The 22,858-nt window shown below is 40.0% G+C and overlaps 1 protein-coding gene across 2 annotated transcripts in view; it reads right to left on the reverse strand.

Annotated features, from left to right (window-relative positions):
• LOC130919936 (zeta-sarcoglycan) overlaps positions 1–22,858 on the reverse strand; it is a 650,031-nt gene that overhangs the window by 180,415 nt on the left and 446,758 nt on the right. For both annotated transcript variants that reach the window (XM_057842610.1, XM_057842609.1), the window contains exon 4: positions 5,032–5,119. In XM_057842610.1, coding sequence (XP_057698593.1) covers positions 5,032–5,119 — 88 coding nt within the window. The remainder of the gene's footprint in view (positions 1–5,031; positions 5,120–22,858) is intronic.

Below are 22,858 nucleotides of genomic sequence, written 5' to 3' on the forward strand. Positions count from 1 at the left end.
ATGAGATCCAAACCCAGCCATACACCCCTCCGTATTAACAACACAGCCGTGGAAGTCAGGAGCGCAACCAAATACTTGGCGGTATATATCACTACAAACCTCAGCTGGTCCCTCCACATCGCATATGACCACAAACAAGCTTGCAGTCTGAAGTCCTTTTTCAATCATTTGGCGTCTTTAAAGCGCTGTAGAAATTACACAATTTGACAGAGTCAACATGACTCAAAAGCAATGATTTCAAGCTCCCTCACATTTTTTATTTGGCACCGATAGACCACAGAAACACAGAGATATGATCGTTTGAATTTCATGATAGGAAATATGTAAAGGGCACTCAAGCTCTTTGGGCGGGTGATGTTTCATTCCTGTAAATTTTTCTAGTCAGTATTAGATGATTTTTGTGTATTTCTTTGGCCTAATATGGTAATGTAATAGGGTATAAGCAGGGGTGCACATAATTTTTTTGCCCAGGTTCTCAGAGGAGGACCTGGAGATGTGACTTGGTCCTCATTGAGCTTGAGAGCCGACCCACCTAATGCGATAAATTTATGACAAGCTTTACTTAGAGCCTATTAACTTCAATTATTAATTATATTAAATAATTAATATATTATTATATTAATTATATTAACAATTAATGCCTGATTAACATCAACTGGCACAACAAAATTGCCATTACTTTGAAGTGAAATGTAAAGAAATAAACATAAACGCACCAATTCAAAATAAAGGGCATTATGCGGCTCCCACATTAACTCCAAGCCTTTTTAAAAGTGGGATGTCCTCCTCATAAGACCTCATTGAACGTGCATGTTTAGCTTTGTAAAATGCGAGCAAAAACACGTTTGTCAGTGCATGGCGCTGTTTTCATTACCTTTATTCCGCCACTTGTCCATAGGCCGAGTACGGTGCTGTCTGACATTGATAGTTTGCTTAATTGCCACATGCTCTGTTTTTTCGTGCTTTTCAAAGTTTGGATGGCTGAAATTCTTTGACCCTACATAAAATGCGCTGCTCTTATCGGCGACATTGGGATTCTCACGGCACATTTTGTACTGCATTTCCGTGCGAGCATCATTTACTTCTAGCCACGGTACCTCCTGCAGCCACTTTTCAGCAAAAGTCCTTTTTTCGGTAGCTCCGGTGACGTCTCTGTCGTCTGTCTGTCTTTTGACGGGGGTGGGGGAACACGGAAGTAATTACTCAGTGTGGCCTGCCTCTTCGACATTTTGAGAAGTTATTTTCTCGTGTCCGCCGCAAATACAGTGGTCAGCCATCGGTACGCAAAAGCGTATGGAACCCGTTGAGGGCCAGCGCATTTGTCTACGTCCAGTACGCATGCGCGCATGCGGACCACTTATGTGCACCCCTGGGTATAAGGTATATATGATGTTGCAAGCAGTCACTTACAATGTTACTCTTTATTTGAAAGTTCTTTTTACCAAATACTTTTTGGGGATATATTTTTATGGAGTAAATTTTTCTGATGACGACAAGTGATATTATTTTGAAGTAGCGCTACTTTTACGTGAGCAAAATTTTTGGCTACTCTACCCACCACAGATTATTTGGTCTGAAATCCCCCACTAAAATACCTCTAAAAATATTTTACTCTGTATTTTGAAACTGAAAATTTTAATTTGCACATTGGCACTAAGGCTGACACTACAGGACTTCAGCACAAAGGCCTTGCATTTTTCTTGCACGTTTTTTTGGGTTAGGAAATTTGAATTCACTCCGTGTTTTACCTTTAGGCAGCTGTTGAACCACTTGAATGTCATGAGGACATTTAAACATAGAGGCAAACTATGCTAAAACCGCCTACCTCCATTTCGTTTATAACTCTGTTAACATTTAAAGTGCAAGTACTTGTACTCTCAGTGCAACTTTCAGTTCAGTGTATCGTCAACACTGTCTTGTGTGTTGTAACAAATAACCTCTCATTCCCTTCCCCTTTCCTGAGGGCCAGTTAATGGGGGCGCAGATGGTTCGGAACACCACCCTGGGTCCCGGGGAGCCTGGGCCGGCCCCTGTGCAGAATTTCCACTTTTCTGCAGGTGTATCACATGTCTGTGTGGACTCACACATGACTGGGTGCAATTAGGCACACTCAAGTAGAGAGATTGTCGGTGACAGGATTAGCGATCAGGCAGCATAGAATAGGATATCTACATAGCCACACTTACATGTGATTCACATTAATACTGGGTTCCACACCTCACATCGCTCCACTCCGCCTAATCATGTCTCCTTTTAACTCCTCCTCTGTCATCTCGGTTATCAGGCCCCCCACACGCATAGGCGGAGATTGAGGGGGGGCAGTGCCCCCGGGTGGCTAAAATATGTCATTGCATGTAACTGACTTTCCTATAAAAGAATTTACCAAAATTTTGGACAAAAGACTTGATCTTCAAGTTCGCATGGCTTTAATTAGTCGCAGAATTCTGTGCCGTCTCTAAGCTATTTGTTAGTATCAGGGCACCAGAGTGGCTAGCGTGAGTCAATGGTGCCTTCTTCGCATCCCAATAAAAAAACAACATATGCACGTACGAGAATCATTGATGATCCATGTAATCAATAGTATTGGCTATGTTTTCAGGATAAAGTTATGAAAAACTTACCATTGCATGTCAATATTTGTAGTGTGGACAGCAACATTTGTAATCCAGCAGCTCTGCAGGGAACAGGCTGTCTAGGCAAGCAGGGTGGAGTGATATGACATTGTTTTTTTCACCGCTAATTTTTTTTTGTGGGAATGAAAGGGACTCTCCAGCAGACTGAGCCCGAGTGGCCGAAGCACTCCTCTCTATTGTGGTCTCAATACGCGTCTAAAAAAAATAACCCTGCATAATGATATGAATTACGGCAGTGTGGTGTAATATTGTTTTGGCTGCATGGGTAATTTATTTGACTATGTTGGAGCTGTTAATATCATTTTTTTTTAATTGGCATGCTAAGCAGGCACCATTGACTTGCGCTAGTTTAGCCAATCCGGAGCCCTGAAATTAACAAATAACTGACGAACTATACGGAAATTCTATAAATCAACTCTACCGACTAATTAAGACCCCGCTAACTCAAAGATTAGGCCTAATATCAACAATATTGATCCTTTGATTGATATCCCCTTAAAAATAAAGCCCTAAACATTAAAAATGTTGTCTATAAAAATTGTAAAGCAGTAAAACAATCAACAAAATGAATAAAATGAACAAAAACCCTACAAAGTACAGTATTTCAAAATGGGTCAAAATTAATTTCGAACAGATCATGTGACAAGTACCTTAGAGACAGTCTTTTACTTTGCTTAGCCAAAACTACACCTGAGGAGGCAAGATAGATATTTAGCACGCCACACCCACTACAGAGCCTAATTTTGTCTTGTTTAAAGGACATTACATCAAAGCTGGATCAGCCTGTAGTGTGTTTTTCCACTTTAAATTTGAGTACAACTCCAAATGCAGACCTCCTTGGGTTGATTTCGTGGATAATTTTTGAGTGACTTTGTTAACAGCACATTCAACTATGGAAAGAACGAAGTATTTAAAAAATATATTTCATTCATTCAGATCTACAAAGTGTTCTATTAGTGTTCCCTTTATTTTTTGAGCAGTGTATTTCCGTTTGTTGTCTGCTCTTCTGTCTGCTTCCTTGCCTCGCTGTTTTTTCGCTATAACCCCCGCCTGCTTGCTGCTCTCTCCTATTGAATAAAATATAATGAACAACCACAATGGGAGAATATCACACTCCCATGAAATACAATAAATTTGTTCAGACAATCAGGGCACTCAGATTCCTCTCCTCTGTGTCTAAGCTGCTGAACAGGACAGGTTAAAAAAAACAAATAACCTCTCCATCAGCAGACCACAATGTTTTAAAGAAGATAGGCATTGTTTCCCCAGTATACTTTCTTTATTTTTTTAGAAGTCCTTATACCGATACAACTTGTAACCAGCTTTTTCACGGGAACAAAGCCTGAACGACAAGCACAGCAGGGAAGATGTGGGAGTTAAAATCCACAGCCGCTAGTCAACAGCTAAATGTGCTGAAATCCTAAATACACTCCCACCTAGGTAGCACTATAAATAGTTGTTAGTGTGAGATATTTATAGACTTTGAGTGCCTGTCTATTTATTGTAAAAAAAAAAAAAAAAAAAAACATTTGCCGACATCATTCAATATAGCATTTTCTTTGAGAAACTTTAAAACGCTGATGTAAGTAAAGTAGGTAACTGTAAATGTTCATCTATGAGCTCTCCCTTATACACACCCCCACAACCCCCCACCCCCTCCCCCACACACACAGCTTGATGGTTGTAAACAACACATAAATGGCGGGACATTAATCATAACTGTAATGTTGTTGTAGTTCAATAATTGGCTCATCTCTGTTTACCTTGTTCACACGACATTAGGAGACTAACCTTTCTATGTCATTAAACTCTAATACTGCTGGATGCTTTAATTTACCAGTCACCGATCCATCAACCAGAAAAATGTGCAGAGACTAGCTGGTAACTTTCCATCAGCAACTAAGACGTTTCAACACATCACAATGATCCCTCACTACTGTTGGATGAATGAAAATGAGCCATATGTTGGGCAGACACATTTGTCATCTACATTATTACAGCATGCAACTTTCATAAAAGATTTGTTAAAAGTCCATGCAGACTTGCCCGAGTAATTGAATTCTATAGGAAGACGTCATACATGCCACACATGCACAGAATTATGTCTTCTGAAGAACAATAGGCTTTCACTAATCCAATTAGAGCAGATAAAAATGATTCGGCCTAAAAAAAAAATGGCTTTCAAGGCTCAGTGAGAAAGCCTAATGGAAACAGATAGTATTTAGTTTAGCAAACAGAAGGGGGTAAATGCATTTAGGAAGTCAAGCAAAAACAAAGCAATATAACTTAATGTCCTTTGAGAAATGATCTATTTGCTTTTATGTGTATATATATACAGTATATACTCTTCACATGATGTGTGTTTGTGTGCGTGTGCAAGCATGTGTGTATGCCTTACCCACAGTGAGTTGACCAGTCAATTGTCCGTCATCAGTCCTAGCATTGATAGTCACATTTCTATCGGACTGCATGATCAATGGACTGTCCTGCAAAGAGACAGGGAGATGTCATTTGAATATTTGCCTCAGTAAGTTTACAAGAAATGTCAAAAAATGTCCAGCAATCTATAGACACATTTATCAACGTGAGTGACAAAAAAGTATCACACCTTTCAAAGTTCTGACATTCATTTCAACCCCACCAAGAGTATAAGTCGGGTGGGAGTGCTGGCCTATGCGACGGTGTTCTTGGCAGGCCTGATTGAGACGCTTAAGCTTATACTCTTGCTTTTCTTCTATTTTATCTCTGCTCTCAAATGATTTCCTTTCCCATCACTTTGACTCCCCCCTCTTTTTATAGTCAGGAAATAGCTTTTTCAGTTTTGGCACCATTAATTGAATAGCTCACATGTGACTACATTTCAGTCAAGAATTCCAAATGAGAGTTCCAAATTGCAGGTTTTGGTTCAATGAAATAGAAAAATGAAATCCCCCACAAGTCAGTCTTTCATTTGTACACTTAACATGTGTTTAATAAATACTTCTAAAGAGAGTCTAAGGCTACGTTCATACTGCAGGTCGTAATGCATGAATCCAATTTTTTTTTCTCGAGTTTTTCCAACTCGAGTGAGGCATTAACTTGACGGCCTGAACGGAACAGGTCGCATAGAAGTGGACCATTTCAAATCCGATCTGGGTCACTTTCTTATGTGGTTTAAATCTGATCTGGGCCACATTTTTCCAGAATGTTGCGGCGGTCTGAACTGTCAAGTCTCCCAAATCGGAATTCATAGAGCAATTATGTCAGCATAGAGCAAGAGGCACGGAGGACGGAGCTGTATAGTAACGTTAGCGCCTAGCTTGAACTCAGCTTTCTGGGAAGAGGTGAGCTTGACAACAGTCAGAAATATAATATAATGGGGGGGCGGGGGTCAAGCCTGAGAATGCTCGGTTTTCTTTCTGTTTCTTAAATGAGCAGTACTGTATTTCAATATTGCCTACATGGCCGAGAGTTCGGACAAACTGACAGTATGGTGTGTGCATGGACGATGCACACACATACGGTGCATGCGTTCTATCAATCGATATGAACTTGGAACATAAGACTAAACAGGGATTAATAATGTCTGTTATTTGTGTCCTCTTTTTGGAAATCAAAGGAGTTTTGGGAGTTTTTCCTTGCTGCCAAGGAGGGTCTAAGGATGGGGGATGCCCAGGACACGAACTTCATCTAATTCACCTACTGTTTCCGACTGTGTATCATATTGACTCTGCAAAGCCCTCTGAGACAACCTTGTTGTGATATAGGGCTATACAAATAAAATCGAATTAAATTCAAAATATGATCACCCTAGAATGATGCAGAGCCAGCATGTGTTGTCATTTGTCTTGATGTTTTGATGCTTCTGCGCATGCGGGACAGTTTTCTACGCACGTGTCAGACTGCGCTGTTAATTTGTTACTGTTAATGCGCATGAGCAATACTGGAACTTGCTCAATAGACAAAGGCAGTCTGAACGGGCACGCCAAAAAAACAGATATGACAAAAAATTCAGAATTGTGCATTCATACCTGCAGTATGAACCTAGCCTAAGACTGTCAGAAGACACCATAGAGCATCAGGAGAATGTACAGTTATCCCTCGTTTTTTGCAGTTCATGGGGACCCCCCCGCAATAATCGAAATCCTCAAAGTAGAATTGTAGCTTATTTACATTAAAAAAGGGAAAAAATATATATATTTTTTGGTATGTTTAATGTATTTATTCAGATTTAGCATTGGAGAGAGAAACACATAAGACATTATTTTTCCCTTTTTTTCCCCCCAAAGTATCATTCTTTATTATATTTATATACAACACAATGAATGAATTGCCATAGCTACTACAGACAATGTTAAAAAGCTAAATGAGGTGGCGGCCTTTGAAAGGTACATTAGGGCAAATAAGTATTTAGTCAACCACTAATTGTGCAAGTTCTCCCACTTGAAAATATTAGAGAGGCCTGTAATTGTCAGCATGAGTAAACCTCAACCATGAGAGACAGAATGTGGGGGAAAAAAAACAGAAAATCACATTGTTTGATTTTTAAATAATTTATTTGTCACCATTTATCATGGTGAAAAATAAGTATTTGGTCAATACCAAAAGTTCATCTCAATACTTTGTTATGTACAGTACCCTTTGTTGGCAATAACGGAGGCCAAATGTTTTCTGTAACTCTTCATAAGCTTTTCACACACTGTTGCTGGTAGTTTGGTCCATTCCTCTATGCAGATCTCCTCTAGAGCAGCGCTGTTTTTGGGCTGTCGTTGGGCAACACGGACTTTCAACTCATCTGGAGACTGGCTAGGCCACTCCAGGACCTTGAAATGCTTCTTACGAAGCCACTCCTTTGTTGCCCTGGCTGTGTGTTTGTGATCATTGTCATGCTGAAAGACCCAGCCACGTCTCATCTTCAATGCCCTTGTGGATGGAAGGAGATTTTCACTCAAAATCTCTCGATACATGGCCCCATTCATTCTTTCCTTTACACAGATCATTCGTCCTGCTCCCTCTGTAGAAAATCAGCCTCAAAGCATGATGTTTCCACCCCCATGCTTCACAGGTGTTCTTCGGATGCAATTCTGTATTCTTTCTCATCCAAACACGAGAACCTGTGTTTCTACCGAAAAGTTCTGTTTTGGTTTCATCTGACCATAACACATTGTCCCAGTCCTCTTCTGGATCATCCAAATGCTCTCTAGCAAACCGCAGACGGACCTGGACGTGTACTGGCTTCAGTAGGGGGACACGTCTGGCAGTGCAGGATTTGAGTCCCTGGCGGCGCATTGTGTTACTGATAGTGGCCTTTGTTACTGTGGTCCCCGCTCTCTATAGGTCATTCACTAGGTCGCCCCGTGTGGTTCTGGGATTTTTGCTCACCGTTCTTGTTATAATTTTGACGTCACGGGGTGAGATCTTGCATAGAGCCCCAGATCAAGGGAGATTATCAGTGGTCTTGTATGTCTTCCGTTTTCTAATAATTGCTCCCACAGTTGATTTCTTTACACCAAGCATTTTACCTATTGCAGATTCAGTCTTCCCAGCCTGGTGCAGGTCTACAATTTTGTCTCTGGTGTCCTTCGACAGCTCTTTGGTCTTGGGCATAGTGGAGTTTGGTGTGTGACTGACTGAGCTTGTGGACAAGTGTCTTTTATTCCGATAATGAGTTAAAACGGGTGCCATTAATACAGGTAACGAGTGGAGCCTCGTTAGACATCATGAGAAGTTAGACCTCTTTGAAAGCCAGAAATCTTGCTTGTTTGTAGGTGACCAAATACTTATTTTCCACTCAAATTTGGAAATAAATTCTTTAAAAATCAAACAATGTGATTTTCTGATTTTTTTCCACATTCTGTCTCTCATGGTTGAGGTTTATCCATGTTGACAATTACAGACCTCTCTAATCTTTTCAAGTGGGAGAACTTGCACAATTGGTGGTTGACTAAATACTTATTTGCCCCTCTGTAGCTGTCTGGCCACTTCAAAGCACCTCACCTAGTCACTCATCGTTTACTGTAACAAGCTGCAGCTGCCTGGTGAGAAAGAAATCCTTCAAGAGGGTCAGTGAGAGGCTGTACGTGATCGGATGGGACATCTTTATAAAATCCTTTTTTTTTTTTTTTTTTTTTGGGAAAAAAATCTGCAATGGACTGAGGGTGCGATGTTTGAAGCATGAGGTAGCGAGGGATCACTGTATACATAATTTAAAACAGAAATCACCTTTTTGTAACAAAAAAAACAACTCTTTTCTAGATCATTCTTTGTAACTGCATCCCCCGGAATTCCACTCGGTCTGTTACCCTCCGAACGACGCGAAAAACACGTTTGTATTGTAATCAATACGAGGTGGTCCACATGATCCGCTCTGCTCCGATCCGGATACGCCTGAGTACGGCCTCTCAGTCCATCAAAACTAAAATACAGACGAGGTCTATTTCTGGTCCGTCAAACCGCGGCCGGATCAAGCCCTGCCATTTAGCACACACCAAACAGGAATAGAACGCCATCAATATCCAACAAAATGTATACAGGTCATTTGCATGGGATATACAGTGCTTGTGTATCTCCAAATAATAAGATATATTTTAAAATTACTAAAGGAAATGACATCCTTCATAAAACTGTTGTACTTGTAATACTGTCATCGTTGCAATGATGCATCATCGCGACCCCCCCTATTGGTGCAATTGATGTGGCAACGCGACGCTCCCATTGATGGGCTATTGACATTACAATTGAGTGCCGGAAAAACATAAACAGTCAAAAGCGAGCAGCCAATTCTTACAAGGCTACACTGGTGTAAAAAGTGGAATGTAGGATGGCAAACACGATTGAGTAGAAACCGGGTGGTCATTCTTCACCGAGACCGGCTCGCCCCTGATCATCTCCATAAATGGCTAGAGAAACAGAGTGAGGACCCTTGGACGCCTCCAACGCTGGCTGGAAGAGAGTGAGCTCGGCGGCGCTGCAGACTTCCTTGCCATTTGCGGGATTACATTCCGGAAGCTGCGGTTGCTAAGGACAACTAGCTGGCTGGGTGGGGGCTGTGTAGCATCACTTGGAATACTTTTGGTGACGCAATGATGTGTCAGCGCGACCCTCCTATTGGTGCGTTTGATGCGGCAATGCGACGCTCCCATTGGTGGGTACCTGGTAGAACCTAAGTGAGTGGGGGTAAAAATAATACACAGTGCCTCTGGATTGGCAGACCGGGGTGTTGGTCCCCCTTTTTTAAGGCTGCCCTTTGTCACCGATTTTGTTCATAATTTTTATGGACAGAATTTCTAGGCGCAGTCGAAGCGTTGAGGGGGTCCGGTTTGGTGACCTCAGCATTGAATCTCTGCTTTTTGCAATGATTTAGTGCTGTTGGCTTCATCAAGCCGTGACCTCCAACTCTCACTGGAGCGGTTCGCAGCTGAGTGTGAAGCGGTTCAGATGAAGATCAGCACCTCCAAATCCGAGACCATGGTCCTCAGTCGGAAAAGGGCGAAGTGCCCTCTCCGGGTCGGGGATGAGATCCTGCCCCAAGTGGAGGAGTTCAAGTATCTTGGGGTCAGTGACGTGCGGTCAAGGGAGGCAGGTGAGGCAGAGCCTCACCTGTCATCATGACAAAAAAATAATTATAGCATCAAATTTATATTCATATTTGTCCATTGCTCTTTATGTATGACTCATTTCAAACATTTTTTATAGTCAAAATCGCTGAATTTGCCCATTTCCTGTTCAAATAACGAAGTGAAACGAGAGGTGCGGCAGCAACGAGTAAAGCCTCACCTCTGATTGCGCAATCCATAACAAACTGGGTTGATACATGGAATTGGAGCGTGCTGGTTGCCGTACATCTGCATGTCGCCATTATAATGTTTCCAGATACGTTTATTTGACCTGATTTTCCACAGTCTGGCTAATGTCTTTAACCCTTAAAGTTTAATTTTTGTTAGCGACATATTTAGTTTTGCTGATGGGAAATAAAACCGCAGTGAAAAGGCACAGCTTGCGGCAGATAGTAAGTACTCTGCCGCACTGAAAGGGGGCGTACGTGAAACTGGACTTTCCGTCAAAAGTGGACGCGATTAACAACACCGGAGCTAAAAGGTGTGCTTCAAACTACGGGACAGAAGATAAGTCGCGCTTTTCAAACGGACTGGTACACCCGAAAAGACTGGCTATGTGGCTGTCCTTCAAAAACATCGGCTTTGCTGCTTTCCCTGCCTTTTTTTCTCAACTTGTGCCAATGTCTGGACTAACACGAGATATTGTGACATTAAAAAACTACCACGAAGCCTCAGCAAACACGAGAGCTCGACCACTCACATTCAAAGCCTGATTGCTTTAAAAACTTTTGGAAGCTCAAGGATCGATTTGGCTTTGACGAACAGCGGAAGCTCAACGGTAGCATCCAGAATGCTAAAGTAAAGAGTTTGAAATACCTCATTAATGCAACCTGCATCCTAGCTAAACAGGAGTTAACATTTCGTGGTAACGATGAGCGTGTAAGCTCTTCTAAACGTGGCATATATGTAGAACGATTACATGGTTTTGCTAAGAAAGATGAAAGGTTAGCTAGACATTTGGACACATCCACTGTGTGTTCTTGCTTGTCAAATAGAACACATCGATCTAATTGAAGCAATCCTCTCCATTGAGGCGGAGAGATTTTTTAAGGTAAAGGAAAATAAGGAGGACTTTTACAAAAAGGGCGTAGGTTTGCATAGGGACGGTAGGGACATAACACTACCAACTTTTCAGGATGCTAAAATTGTCCCCACCAACGTTTAAGCAACCTTACCTTTTTTGCGTGATATAATGTTCAGTTATATAGAGAATTTAGATCTTTCAATAGTTCCATATGTTGTAAGGATAGAATTGACCCTACCATTATTAAGTAAATTATTTTCATTATGTTTATGCTAATAAAAACCAGACATTTATTCAGGAAGTTTTCAAAATGTTTCTTTAGTATTTTTTGAAAACAAAGGTTTGAATTGAACAGTGTATCATCTGAACCAATGCACATAAAAGTTATTATCAGTAGATAAGGATTTATTTTGCATTGATCATTTTGTCTATTAATTAACTAGGTTCATATACATGAGAAATGTGGCCCTTTGCCCCCTTCATCCAATCTGTTTGGTCTTATTAATGTCCTAACTAAATTTTGGCCTTAAATAAAATATTCTTTGTTTTTCTTTTCACACTTTTTGTTTAGCAATCTGTAATAAATTGATTAAAGTATCAGAATTACAAGTTTTAAAAAAAAAAACTGAATATTTCATTAAAGGTCAGAATTGAATTCTGTGGTTTTGTACACCACTCTTTACTCTCATTTATGTTGCATGAATTATCGCAAATGCATGTTATTTTCTTACTTTTACGTATCGATAATATGTACCGTGTGTGTGTGTTTTGTGAAGAATGCTGATGAGATATGAAATAACCAGTAGCCAATTGAATAAGCTACCCTTTTTGGTTTATATATTTGGAAATCTGACACTAAAGGAGTCAGTGCCTCACCAACCATGAACCTCACCGCACGTCACTGCTTGGGGTCTTGTTCACGAGTGACGGTAGGAGGGAGCGGGAGATCGACAGGCGAATCGGTGCGGCGTCTGCAGTAATGCGGACTCTGCACCGGTCCGTAGTGGTGAAGAAGGAGCTGAGCCGAAAGGCAAAGCTCTCGATTTACCAGTCGATCTATGTTCCTACCCTCACCTATGGTCACGAGCTTTGGGTCGTGACCGAAAGAACAAGATCCCGGATACAAGCGGCCGAAATGAGTTTCCTCCGCAGGGTGTCCGGGCTCTCCCTTAGAGATAGGGTGAGAAGCTCTGTCATCCAGGAGGGACTCGGCGTCGAGCCGCTACTCCTCCGCGTAGAGAGGAGCCAGCTGAGGTGGCTCAGGCATCTGGTTCGGATGCCTCCCGGACGCCTCCCTGGAGAGGTGTTCCGGGCATGTCCCACCGGCGGGAGGCCCAGGGGACGACCCAGGACACGCTGGAGAGACTATGTCTCTCGGCTGGCCTGGGAACGCCTTGGGATCCCGCCGGAGGAGCTGGTTGAAGTGGCTGGGGAGAGGGAAGTCTGGGCTTCCCTGTTAAAGCTGCTGCCCCCGCGACCCGACCCCGGAACAAGCGGAACATAATGGATGGATGGATGGATGGATAATAAACTTTGTGTTCATCTGATCATGTAGTCTTCTCCGTTTTGGGCATGCACGTCGAGACACTGTGGGTGCACGGACCGCATGAGAGACGTATGCAGTGGGCATTGGGCGACGCAGGAGGTCTGCATCGGTACCGCGAACCTTAACAGTAACAGCAAATTTGAAAATGAATGTGATATTTTAGGTTACTATAAGATACACTTCTGACTACTCAAATTGCATGCTTCAATATACAGTAATACAGCTACATGCTAGTGTATTACAAATGACCAAAAAAAAACTTTTTGGGTTGATTTGAGCACTTGTGACTTAAGTGGTGATTGCATGGATGCATTGTTTGGTACTTTTCTTGTTGTTTTCTTTTACCCTTTAAGGTCTGGGCCTATTTTGTCCTATTTTGCATGCTTATGATGTTGCCTTTATAATGTATTTAACACATTTCGATAAAGGCCAAAAATGCCTATGACCATACCTGCTTTTTCTGTGAAATTATCAAATATAAAACTTTTCATCATTTTCTGTTAATTAAATGTTCATCCTAAGAAGTTGAATAAATATTATCAAGCTTAAAAAATGGTTCGTCGAGCATATGTGGTTGTCAATAGGATATAAATATTACAAATTTTGCCAAAAATATTTTGGATACAGTACTTTTATATTTTTGGGTCCAAAATGTTGATTATAATTGGTCAGTGAAGAAAAGAACAGTTTGGACATAAAGGTTACAGTGTCCTGAAAAAAGGGACCCAACCAGGCCATTTTGAACATTTTTTTCTTTAAATGCAATAACAAAGGCATGCAAAATCGGACAAAATAAACCCAGATAAAGGGTTAATTATTGTAATCTACGCAAAATATTCTTGCACCTACTGGTAAATGTGTGCGAAAAAAAATTGTGTACACCATCCACATCTAAAATCAATCTGAGAGGTTTTAATTAAGGTTGTGTTCATGGTGACATAGATTATTGCAAATCAAAAACACATGCACGCACATTGGCCACTCAGGTAGAAAACAAAATGGCTAAATGCACATGGTGCTTCTTATGTGCTCCTCATAGCATGCACACAGGATTAATTATTTTCAGCAGGGCGTGGGATAGGCTTCACTATATTATCTTTCCACTCTGTTTAAAGCGTATGGCTGCTTTGTGCAGCTTGACAGATGTAATGTTCTCCACATCATTCCATCTCAATGGGCAGTGCTTAGGAGCAGCCCTCATGCCATTCACTTTGTGCAGTCATCTAGAACTGTGACTTCATATGAAAAATATCATTTCATTAAGCAACTATATGCAAATTAATGGAAATTGAAGCAGTAAATAATGAATATCAAAGCTAATGCTCATTTATATTTGTACAACATCTGGTTGATACCAAACAATGTGACTGGTAGGAGGATAAAGTCACCGTAATTGCCTTTTCTACATTGGAAAATGAGGTACCTGCAATCTATGCTTATTACAGTGTCAAGCATCAGGATACCAATTTTATGCTCCATACTAATCAAAGGGACATGTGTAACTATATATACTGTATATCATCATTACAAATCAAAGCAGGTATGTCTCCTGCCTGTGCTTGTTTTAGATTTACTATGAAATTGTTGATTTATGAATACATTATCTTAATTTATTTCAGAACCATAATAACAGTAAAATAGTATATGAATATGTAGTGGATTTACAGTATAATATATATATATATATATATATATATATATATATATATATATATATATATATATATTATGTATGTCTCATTGTGCCCTGCGACTAGCTGGCAACTAGTTCAGGGTGTACCCTGCCCTCTGCCCGTAGTTAGCTGGGATAGGCTCCAGCATCTCCGTGACCCTCGTGAGGAAAAGCGGCATGGAAAATGAATGAATCAATATTTCTAAATCGTAACCTCTTCAGCATATTTCATATTTTCAGCAAAGGGATTTTGGGGTGGCTTCACACATCTCTTCAAGAAATGCAGATACTTTCAAATGTAAACCATTTCTTTTGTTTCGATCAAAACGAACATCATCTTTTAAACGAGGGAGGGGTTTCTGCAAAATTAATCCCACCTATTTTTGTCATTGACAGTGGAAGCAATACAAGGGCACACAAACACTCTTCTAATCTGACTGTCAACAGATCTGAGGCACATTTAGTTGAGATTCACAATGAATACAGATGAGTCTAGCTCAGATAAGCCTGAACAAAATCCAACACAACATTCACAAACAATTCTTTCGAGTAAAAGAGCACTGATTAAAAAATATGAGCATACACTAGCAGAGCAGCCTGCAGCATTTCTTCATAAAATATATCACATGTTGTGATAAGAGAATGCCTGCCTTTTATAATATAATGACTCAAGACACAATAATCTGCCAGCGGCTACACACATACAAAAACTATTCACTTTTGCAAACATTTTTGAAATTGCTTGGAAAACCCTTAATGCTACAAAACATAATCTTGCAATCCCATAATTTCAATACATACAATATTTCTCCTCCAATTTTATCTTCTGTAATATGTATGACTGTAGTTTTTCATTTTTTAAAAATACCTCCTTAAAATGCATTTGAGGGTTTCATGGAAAAGCAGATCGAATGTGGCTTTGGGCTTCAGTTCAACATTTTATTTTGAGACATAATGATAAATTGGAGGCCTAACATGCAGTAGATACATGCATCCTCTTGTATGAAATACAATATCACCACCACACAGTGGTGTTCCTAGCCTACATGGTGCCCAAAACCATAAACCCTAATTGGGAAAAATAAAATAAAAATAAAAACAATTGCCCACAAAATGGCTGGTTGGCCAACAAAATACACTGCATGAAGTATACTTATACTCCCAACAACCAAAACACAGTATATGCTATGAATGTTACATTTATTAATGCTATCCAACCAATTGGAATTGCACAACAATAAATATGTGCAAGAGAATATTAATTTAACATCACAAACTTTCCTAAAATGCTGTAAAAATAAACAAAGCGTGAAGGTTTCCACTTGTTGCCTCAGATGTGTTGACCACTACAGGGGCTCCAGTTAGAGAGCACAGGAGATGAAAACAAATACTTTTTTGGGCTCATGTGCAGGTGTGCATACACACACATACATTTAGTATTTGGTGAATAACATACAGACATACAGGGTGACCCAAAAAAAAGTTTACACTGCCATAATACAACTTAAATGCCATGTTTATTCATCTTAGAATTAGAATTTAATCACAAATTATACGTACGTCCTTCAGAACTGCTCAATGTCTTTGAGCAATTTGAACATATTTCATTGTCATCCCTCACCGAAATAGTTAGTAGCATGAAACCCACTAACTGTCCATTAGACGTAATACCAGCTAGGCTTCTGAAGGAAGTCTTTAGTTGCCTTGGATCAAGTCTGCTGTCTCTCATAAACACCTCTCTCAGTTCCGGTTCTGTCCCAGCTGCCTTCAAACAGGCTGTAGTCAGACCCCTTCTTAAAAAAACCCATCTCGACTCCTCTGTGCTGTCCAACTTTAGACCTGTCTCCCACTTGTCTTTCCTTTCCAAAGTTTTAGAAAAAGTTGTTTTTATTCAATTGCAAACCTTCTTAGAGACAAATTCCACCCTTGACAAGTTCCAATCAGGTTTTAGGTCCAGACACAGCACTGAGTCAGCATTGTTAAAAGTACATAACGACATTGCTCTTTCTGTGGATAATGGAAACCCGGCTATCCTTGTTTTACTGGACCTCACAGCAGCATTCGATACAGTTGACCATTCAGTCCTTGTATCTCGTTTAGAACATTTCATAGGTATCCGTGGTAACGCTTTAAAATGGTTTAAATCCTATTTACAACATAGAACATTCTCGGTAATGATTGGGGAATTTTCCTCCTCACAAACTTCTCTGTCTTGCGGGGTACCGCAAGGCTCTATTTTAGGGCCTGTTCTTTTTGCGCTTTATCTCCTACCTTTAGGATCAATTATAAAAAACCATGATATCACTTTTCATTTTTATGCTGATGACCTGCAGCTTTATCTGCCCCTGAGACCTAATAAAAAAACTGCTCTTGCTAAATTGATGGGGTGCATATCTGATGTGAAGCAGTGGCTTGCACAAAACTTTTTACACCTTAACGAGAGCAAAACTGAATTTATTACTTTTGGCACACCTTCCATGATGAAAGCCCTTGAGCCCAACTCTGGCGCTCCGGCTGACATTTTTAAGACACACGTTAAAAATCTCGGAGTGATATTCGATAGCAGGCTTAACTTTGAAAAACAGATTAGTTCCGTTGTAAGAGCAAGTTTTTTCCAGCTTCGTCTCTTAGCCAAAGTGAAGCCTTTTCTTAGTCGCCACGACCTTGAAAAAGCAATTCACGCTTTTATAAGTTCAAGGCTGGACTACTGCAATGCAATTTATGTTGGCCTACCCAAGTCCTCGATCTCTCGGCTGCAACTTGTTCAAAATGCTGCTGCTCGATTTTTAACAGGTACACCTAGACGTGAGCATATTACCCACGTGCTATCATCACTCCACTGGCTTCCAGTCCATTTTAGAATTGATTTCAAACTTTTACTGTTTGTTTTTAATTCTATTAATGGCCAGGCTCCGTCTTATCTATCGGAAATTTTAACTTTTCGTAACTCTGGCAGGACTCTTCGCTCGACCGGCCAGCTTCTTTTGGATGTTCCAAGGTCAAAACTTAAACAGTGGGGAGACCGATCCTTTGCGGTTGCTGCCCCCAGGCTGTGGAACAGCCTTCCCCCCGAAATCCGCACCACCACGGATGTAGGTCTTTTTAAGTCTCGGCTAAAAACACACCTTTTTAGACTCGCCTTTTACAAAGATTAGGATAGCCTGGTTTTATTAGCTTAAGGGCTTTTTTAATGTTTCTTTTCGATTTTATCGGTTTTATTGTTTTACTTGCTGGAATTTTATTGTGATGCGCTCTTTGTTTTATTTTATTTTGTAAAATGTCATTGTATAATATTTTCCTGCCGTTTATTTATCTTGAGCCATGTTTTGTTGTAAAGCACTTTGGGGGCCTTTCGGGTTTTGTAAAGGGCTATATAAATAAATTTGATTGATTGATTTGATTGATTATACATTATTGTAAAGAACATGTACAGTACACTCTATTTTTCAATGTGTCCTCCCTTAAGTGTCACAACAGCCTCCAGGCGCCTGCGGAACGCTTGACAGGTCTTCTTTATGTAGGATGCTGTCATCTTTTCCCAAGATCTAACAATGGACCTCTCCAAGGCTGCCACAGAAGTTTGTGGCTTCTTACAGGCACTGTCCTCCACAGTTGCCCATATGCTATAATCCAGGGGATTGAGATCTGGACTCTGCGGTGGCCACATATCACCTTGTCAATCAACTTTTTGGTTCGCACAGATCGGCACTTCCAGACCCAGGTTTTCGTGAGGCTGTTCCAGTATCTTTCAGCTTCTTTTTAACTTTGTAGACCGCACATCTGGATATTCTCAGATTTGCTGCAATCTCAGTAGGTGTCAGACCGGCACGCAGCAATTCATGTACAGCAAAAGTTTTCTTCATTTTCAGCAGAAGCACAGGAATTGTAGAGACGAGAGATTATCAGCTGCATTGAGTGACCTTAATGAATCACTTAAGCATGACAACCTATTTAGATATGTTTCAATGGCTTTTAAACAAGCAGTCAACTGAGTGTAAACTTTTTTTTGGGTCACCCTGTATACCTAATTTTCGGACTATAAGCCGCTACTTTTTTCCCTCATTTTGAATCCTGCGGCTTATAGTCCAGTGCAGCTTATTTGATGATTTATTTGGGTTAATAGGTAAAACTTTATTTGACAGCTGCATCATAAAACTGTCATAAGAACGTCATAATTATGACATGACACTATCATGGGCATTACTAAATGCTTATGACAGATGCCAATATGTGTCATGTGCAGTGTTGGGCACGTTACTTTAAAAAAGTAATTAGTTACATTACTCACTACTTCTTCCAAAAAGTAACTGAGTTAGTAACTGAATTACTCTATAGTAAAAGTAACTAGTTACCAGGGAAAGTAACTATTTCCGTTACTTTAAAAATAACTTGTTGTATGTCAAAGAATTTGAAATTTTCTGAGCAGTATTCGAGTCAGTGGAATAGAGAAGAACAGACAGGTAGTTAACTTGTTAGGTGCTTCAGCAGATTTGAATTGCTTACCACGGATGTCGACAAAAGCTTTGCCCCAGGACATAAATTACACATTACATGCAGGTTCTTTCCTTTAATTTCGACAAACTTGAAATAGTGTCTATATCTCCCCCTCTTAAAGGACATTTTTACTTCTGAATGCTCTGCCATCCCGACCCTATGCATCTGTTTTGCGTGTGTGTGTTTGCTGCACCCACTGTTCCGGTATGCTTGTGAAATCACCGGCTTTGATTAACTTATCACGACACATGACTCTAACCCTCAGCCAATCACAACCATTTCCATCGCATCTGTCGAGGGGCATTCAGGTAGGCTCGTTTCCCGACAATTCACGTCACCTTCAAAGCATCTGCTGTCCTCAAGATGGAAGCAGAATTATTGCTGGCTGACAGTGGGAGATGGGAACGTGGCTAGCATCAGGTGTAGCAAACACAAAAACGTTACCAAACTTTGGAAAGCATTGTCCAATTGAATCAGCAGGGACAAACAGCTTGGAGTCAGAAGTACGTGCGCTGTTCTCGAACCTGAACGCACCCCAAGTCTTGGATGACAAATCAACAGAACAGAGAGTCGACTCGACACGGCTGGTAGTTTCTTCACTTTATTCAGAGTAAGTAACGCACCGCTTTTGACCGTCAGTAACGGTAACGGCGTTGTAACGGCGGAAAAAGTAATTAGTTAGATTACCCCGTTACTGAAAAAATAACGCTGTTATGTAATGGCGTTATTTATAACGGCGTTACTCCCAACACTGGTCATGTGGTATATTATGTCACTAACTCCTTTAATGTCCAGCTCAGATCTTTTACGTACATTCAAAAGTGAGATAATTTGCTAGATGACACTAACTGACATCTATTATAAGCATTCATTAATGCTTATGATAGTGTCGTGTAATAATTATAACAGTATTATGTCACCACTATCCAAGAAAATGTTACCAAATACAATATCTAGCAATTAATGAGCAGCTGGAACAGTAACTGAAGAAATAATTAGCACAGAACATGAATTTTGATTGTTATTTACATCTGTAGTGCCGCAATGCATGCTAGGAGGAATGCTGGATGACAACAGTGTTGACAGCAGGTGGCAGCAGAGGTTGACTGTGTCCCCCAAGGGAGTAGTGATGGCCAAATGAAGATTTTTGAAACAATAAGGCTTTGCAGCCAACTGGTCAAAGCTTCATGGTGGTTCATTTGGTTTCATGACAATCTTATAATGCCTTTGTCAAATTAATTGTTACCAGTTAATATCTTTTGGTGTAAATATCCCATAATACAATGAGGACAACTACGGCTTATAGTCCAGTGTGGCTTATCTATGAACAAATGCTGTTTTCATGTCAAATTTGGTGGCTGGCGGCTTATAGTCAGGTGCGCCTTATAGTCCAGAAATTACGGTAGTCAAAATTCACAGACCTCTTAATGAGCTTAGCTTATTAAACATGAAACCATTTCATTTTAACTATAAGCCAACTATAGTGAACATTTGAATGCTATCTGCCTTCAAACCACAACATTCACTGCTTACATTCATTACTTGGATATGATGCTAACAGTCGTAGCCGGAATGGGCCAAAATACCTGCAACAGTGTGTGAAAAGCTTGTGAAGAGTTACAGAAAACGTTTGGCCTCCGTTATTGCCAACAAAGCGTACATAACAAAGTATTAAGATGAACTTTTGGTATAGACCAAATACTTATTTTCCACCATGATTTGCAAATAAATTGTTTAAAAATCAAACAATGTGATTTTCTGAGTTTTTATCCCCCATTCTGTCTCTCATGATTGAGGTTTACGCATGTTGACAATTACAGGCCTCTCTAATATTTTCAAGTGGGAGAACTTGCACAATTAGTGGTTGACTAAATACTTATTTGCCCCACTGTATGTATATATTTAGAAAAACAGGCCACATGTAGCAGTAGTACCACCTACAAGTACCTACAAGTAACTCAGTAGGAGGCTATATAATTATATATATACAGTATCTATATATCTCTATATATCTCTATATATCTATATATATATATATATATATATATATATATATATATATATATATATATATATATATATATATATATATATATAGATAGATACACACACACATATATACATATACACACACATATATATATATATATATATATATATATATATATATTAGGCCTGTCAAAAATAACGCGTTAACGACCATGATTAATCTGGAAATATTAACGCATTAAAAAAAAAAATAACGCAATTTACCGCTCACACTAAGTTTGGCCACAACTGCCCTGTTTACATTCTCCGCGCGGCAATGCAGGACAAAATGCAGCCAGCCACTATGAGTGAGGATGATGACCCAGGACTGCTTCATGGCAAATTCCGTTTTAAAAAGCTGCCTAATGGAAATCTGGATAAACCAGAGTTGTGTGCACATACTGCTGTGATGAACTGTCCTTCCATCGAAGCACAGAAATTCATCAACTTTTTGAAAATGAGAAGGCAACGAAGATGGAGCAACTAGCCAGAGCTACGTTTGTTGCAATGACAGGAGACCACTGGACATCGGTAAGCAACCATAATTATCTCGGAGTAACGGCACACTTGATCGATGATAGCTGGCGGCTGCATTAGCTGGCGTTATGTGTTGTGAAAACAGAAGAAAGACATTTCGCTGAAGCATGTGTTTGTCAGTTTCTGGATGTTGCTAAAGGGGGGGGGGGGGGGGGGGTAACAGACAAAGTTACTACTATTGGAACAGATAGCACTCGAAATATGATGGCAGCAGGCAGGAGTCTGCCATTCGAGCATTTGCCTTGTGCTGCGCACATGATACAGCTGAATTTATTTGTGTGAAATGTTCAATTTAACAGACAAGTTGTTTACACATTTTTTGAAACACTAGCTACTGTTACTGTATTGTGCTTGTCTGCTCTTTAAGTTGGCAGTTCATTTTGGGTAATATGCCAAACGGTAATTGAGTTACTGTGGCGGATGCGATGCTTGAGTGAGTCTTGTTGGCCCGTTGAGCAGTTGCTGTGTCCGGTGTTGTGCCGAAAAATAGCCGCCCCGCGTGAAATGTCCCCCCTGACGGGAACGCTTATTTATAACGCTTTATTGAGTGTTTATTTTATTTATTTATTTTTTATTTATTTGTTTATTTTATTATTGAGCACCCACACGTCACTCGTACAAACAGCTTTTTCTTACCAATCGATGGAAATGGAAACGATTCTCTTGTACCGTGAATATGTATTATTTTACTCTGCTTGAACTAATAAATGTCATACCTGTGTGATTGTCATTGTGTCATTGGTATTTTGTGTAATTTATTTATTTAAAACTGATTTTACAGTCGTAGATCCATTACTGTAATGCGTCCATGAAAACATTTGATGTTTTCACCTCAATAAAGCGTTATAAATAAGCGTTCCCGTCAGGGGGGCGGCTATTTTTCGGCACAACACCTGTTGGCCGCTTGGGACTCTCTGTGAACTCTGAATTCAGCTGTAACATGCACGGCTCTTAAGTGTCTGTCACGTGACTGTGATGTAGCCGGTAACGAGCTCGGCCAACTATACACACAAGTTCCATGGGTAAATTATGTCATATAATGAAGGGTCACCACACTACATTGTTAGTCTGAGGCATTTCAATCTGTTAAAGCTCTTTGCTGGATAACACAGACAATTTATTTTATTTTATACGTGCTGAGTTGTTAAATAAAATTTTAAAACTCTATTTGGTTAAGTATTAATTCATTCTTACATCATACATTTAATCTTAAAACAAATTTTAAGTCAATTATATTATATTCCTAGATTTTTTTTTTCCTGAAGAGCAACTTTATTCATCCCGAGGGAAATGTGATTAATCATGATTAATCACACAGTTGACATATGA

This window comes from Corythoichthys intestinalis, chromosome 8 (assembly GCF_030265065.1).
Source record: "Corythoichthys intestinalis isolate RoL2023-P3 chromosome 8, ASM3026506v1, whole genome shotgun sequence".
Lineage (NCBI taxonomy): Eukaryota > Metazoa > Chordata > Actinopteri > Syngnathiformes > Syngnathidae > Corythoichthys > Corythoichthys intestinalis.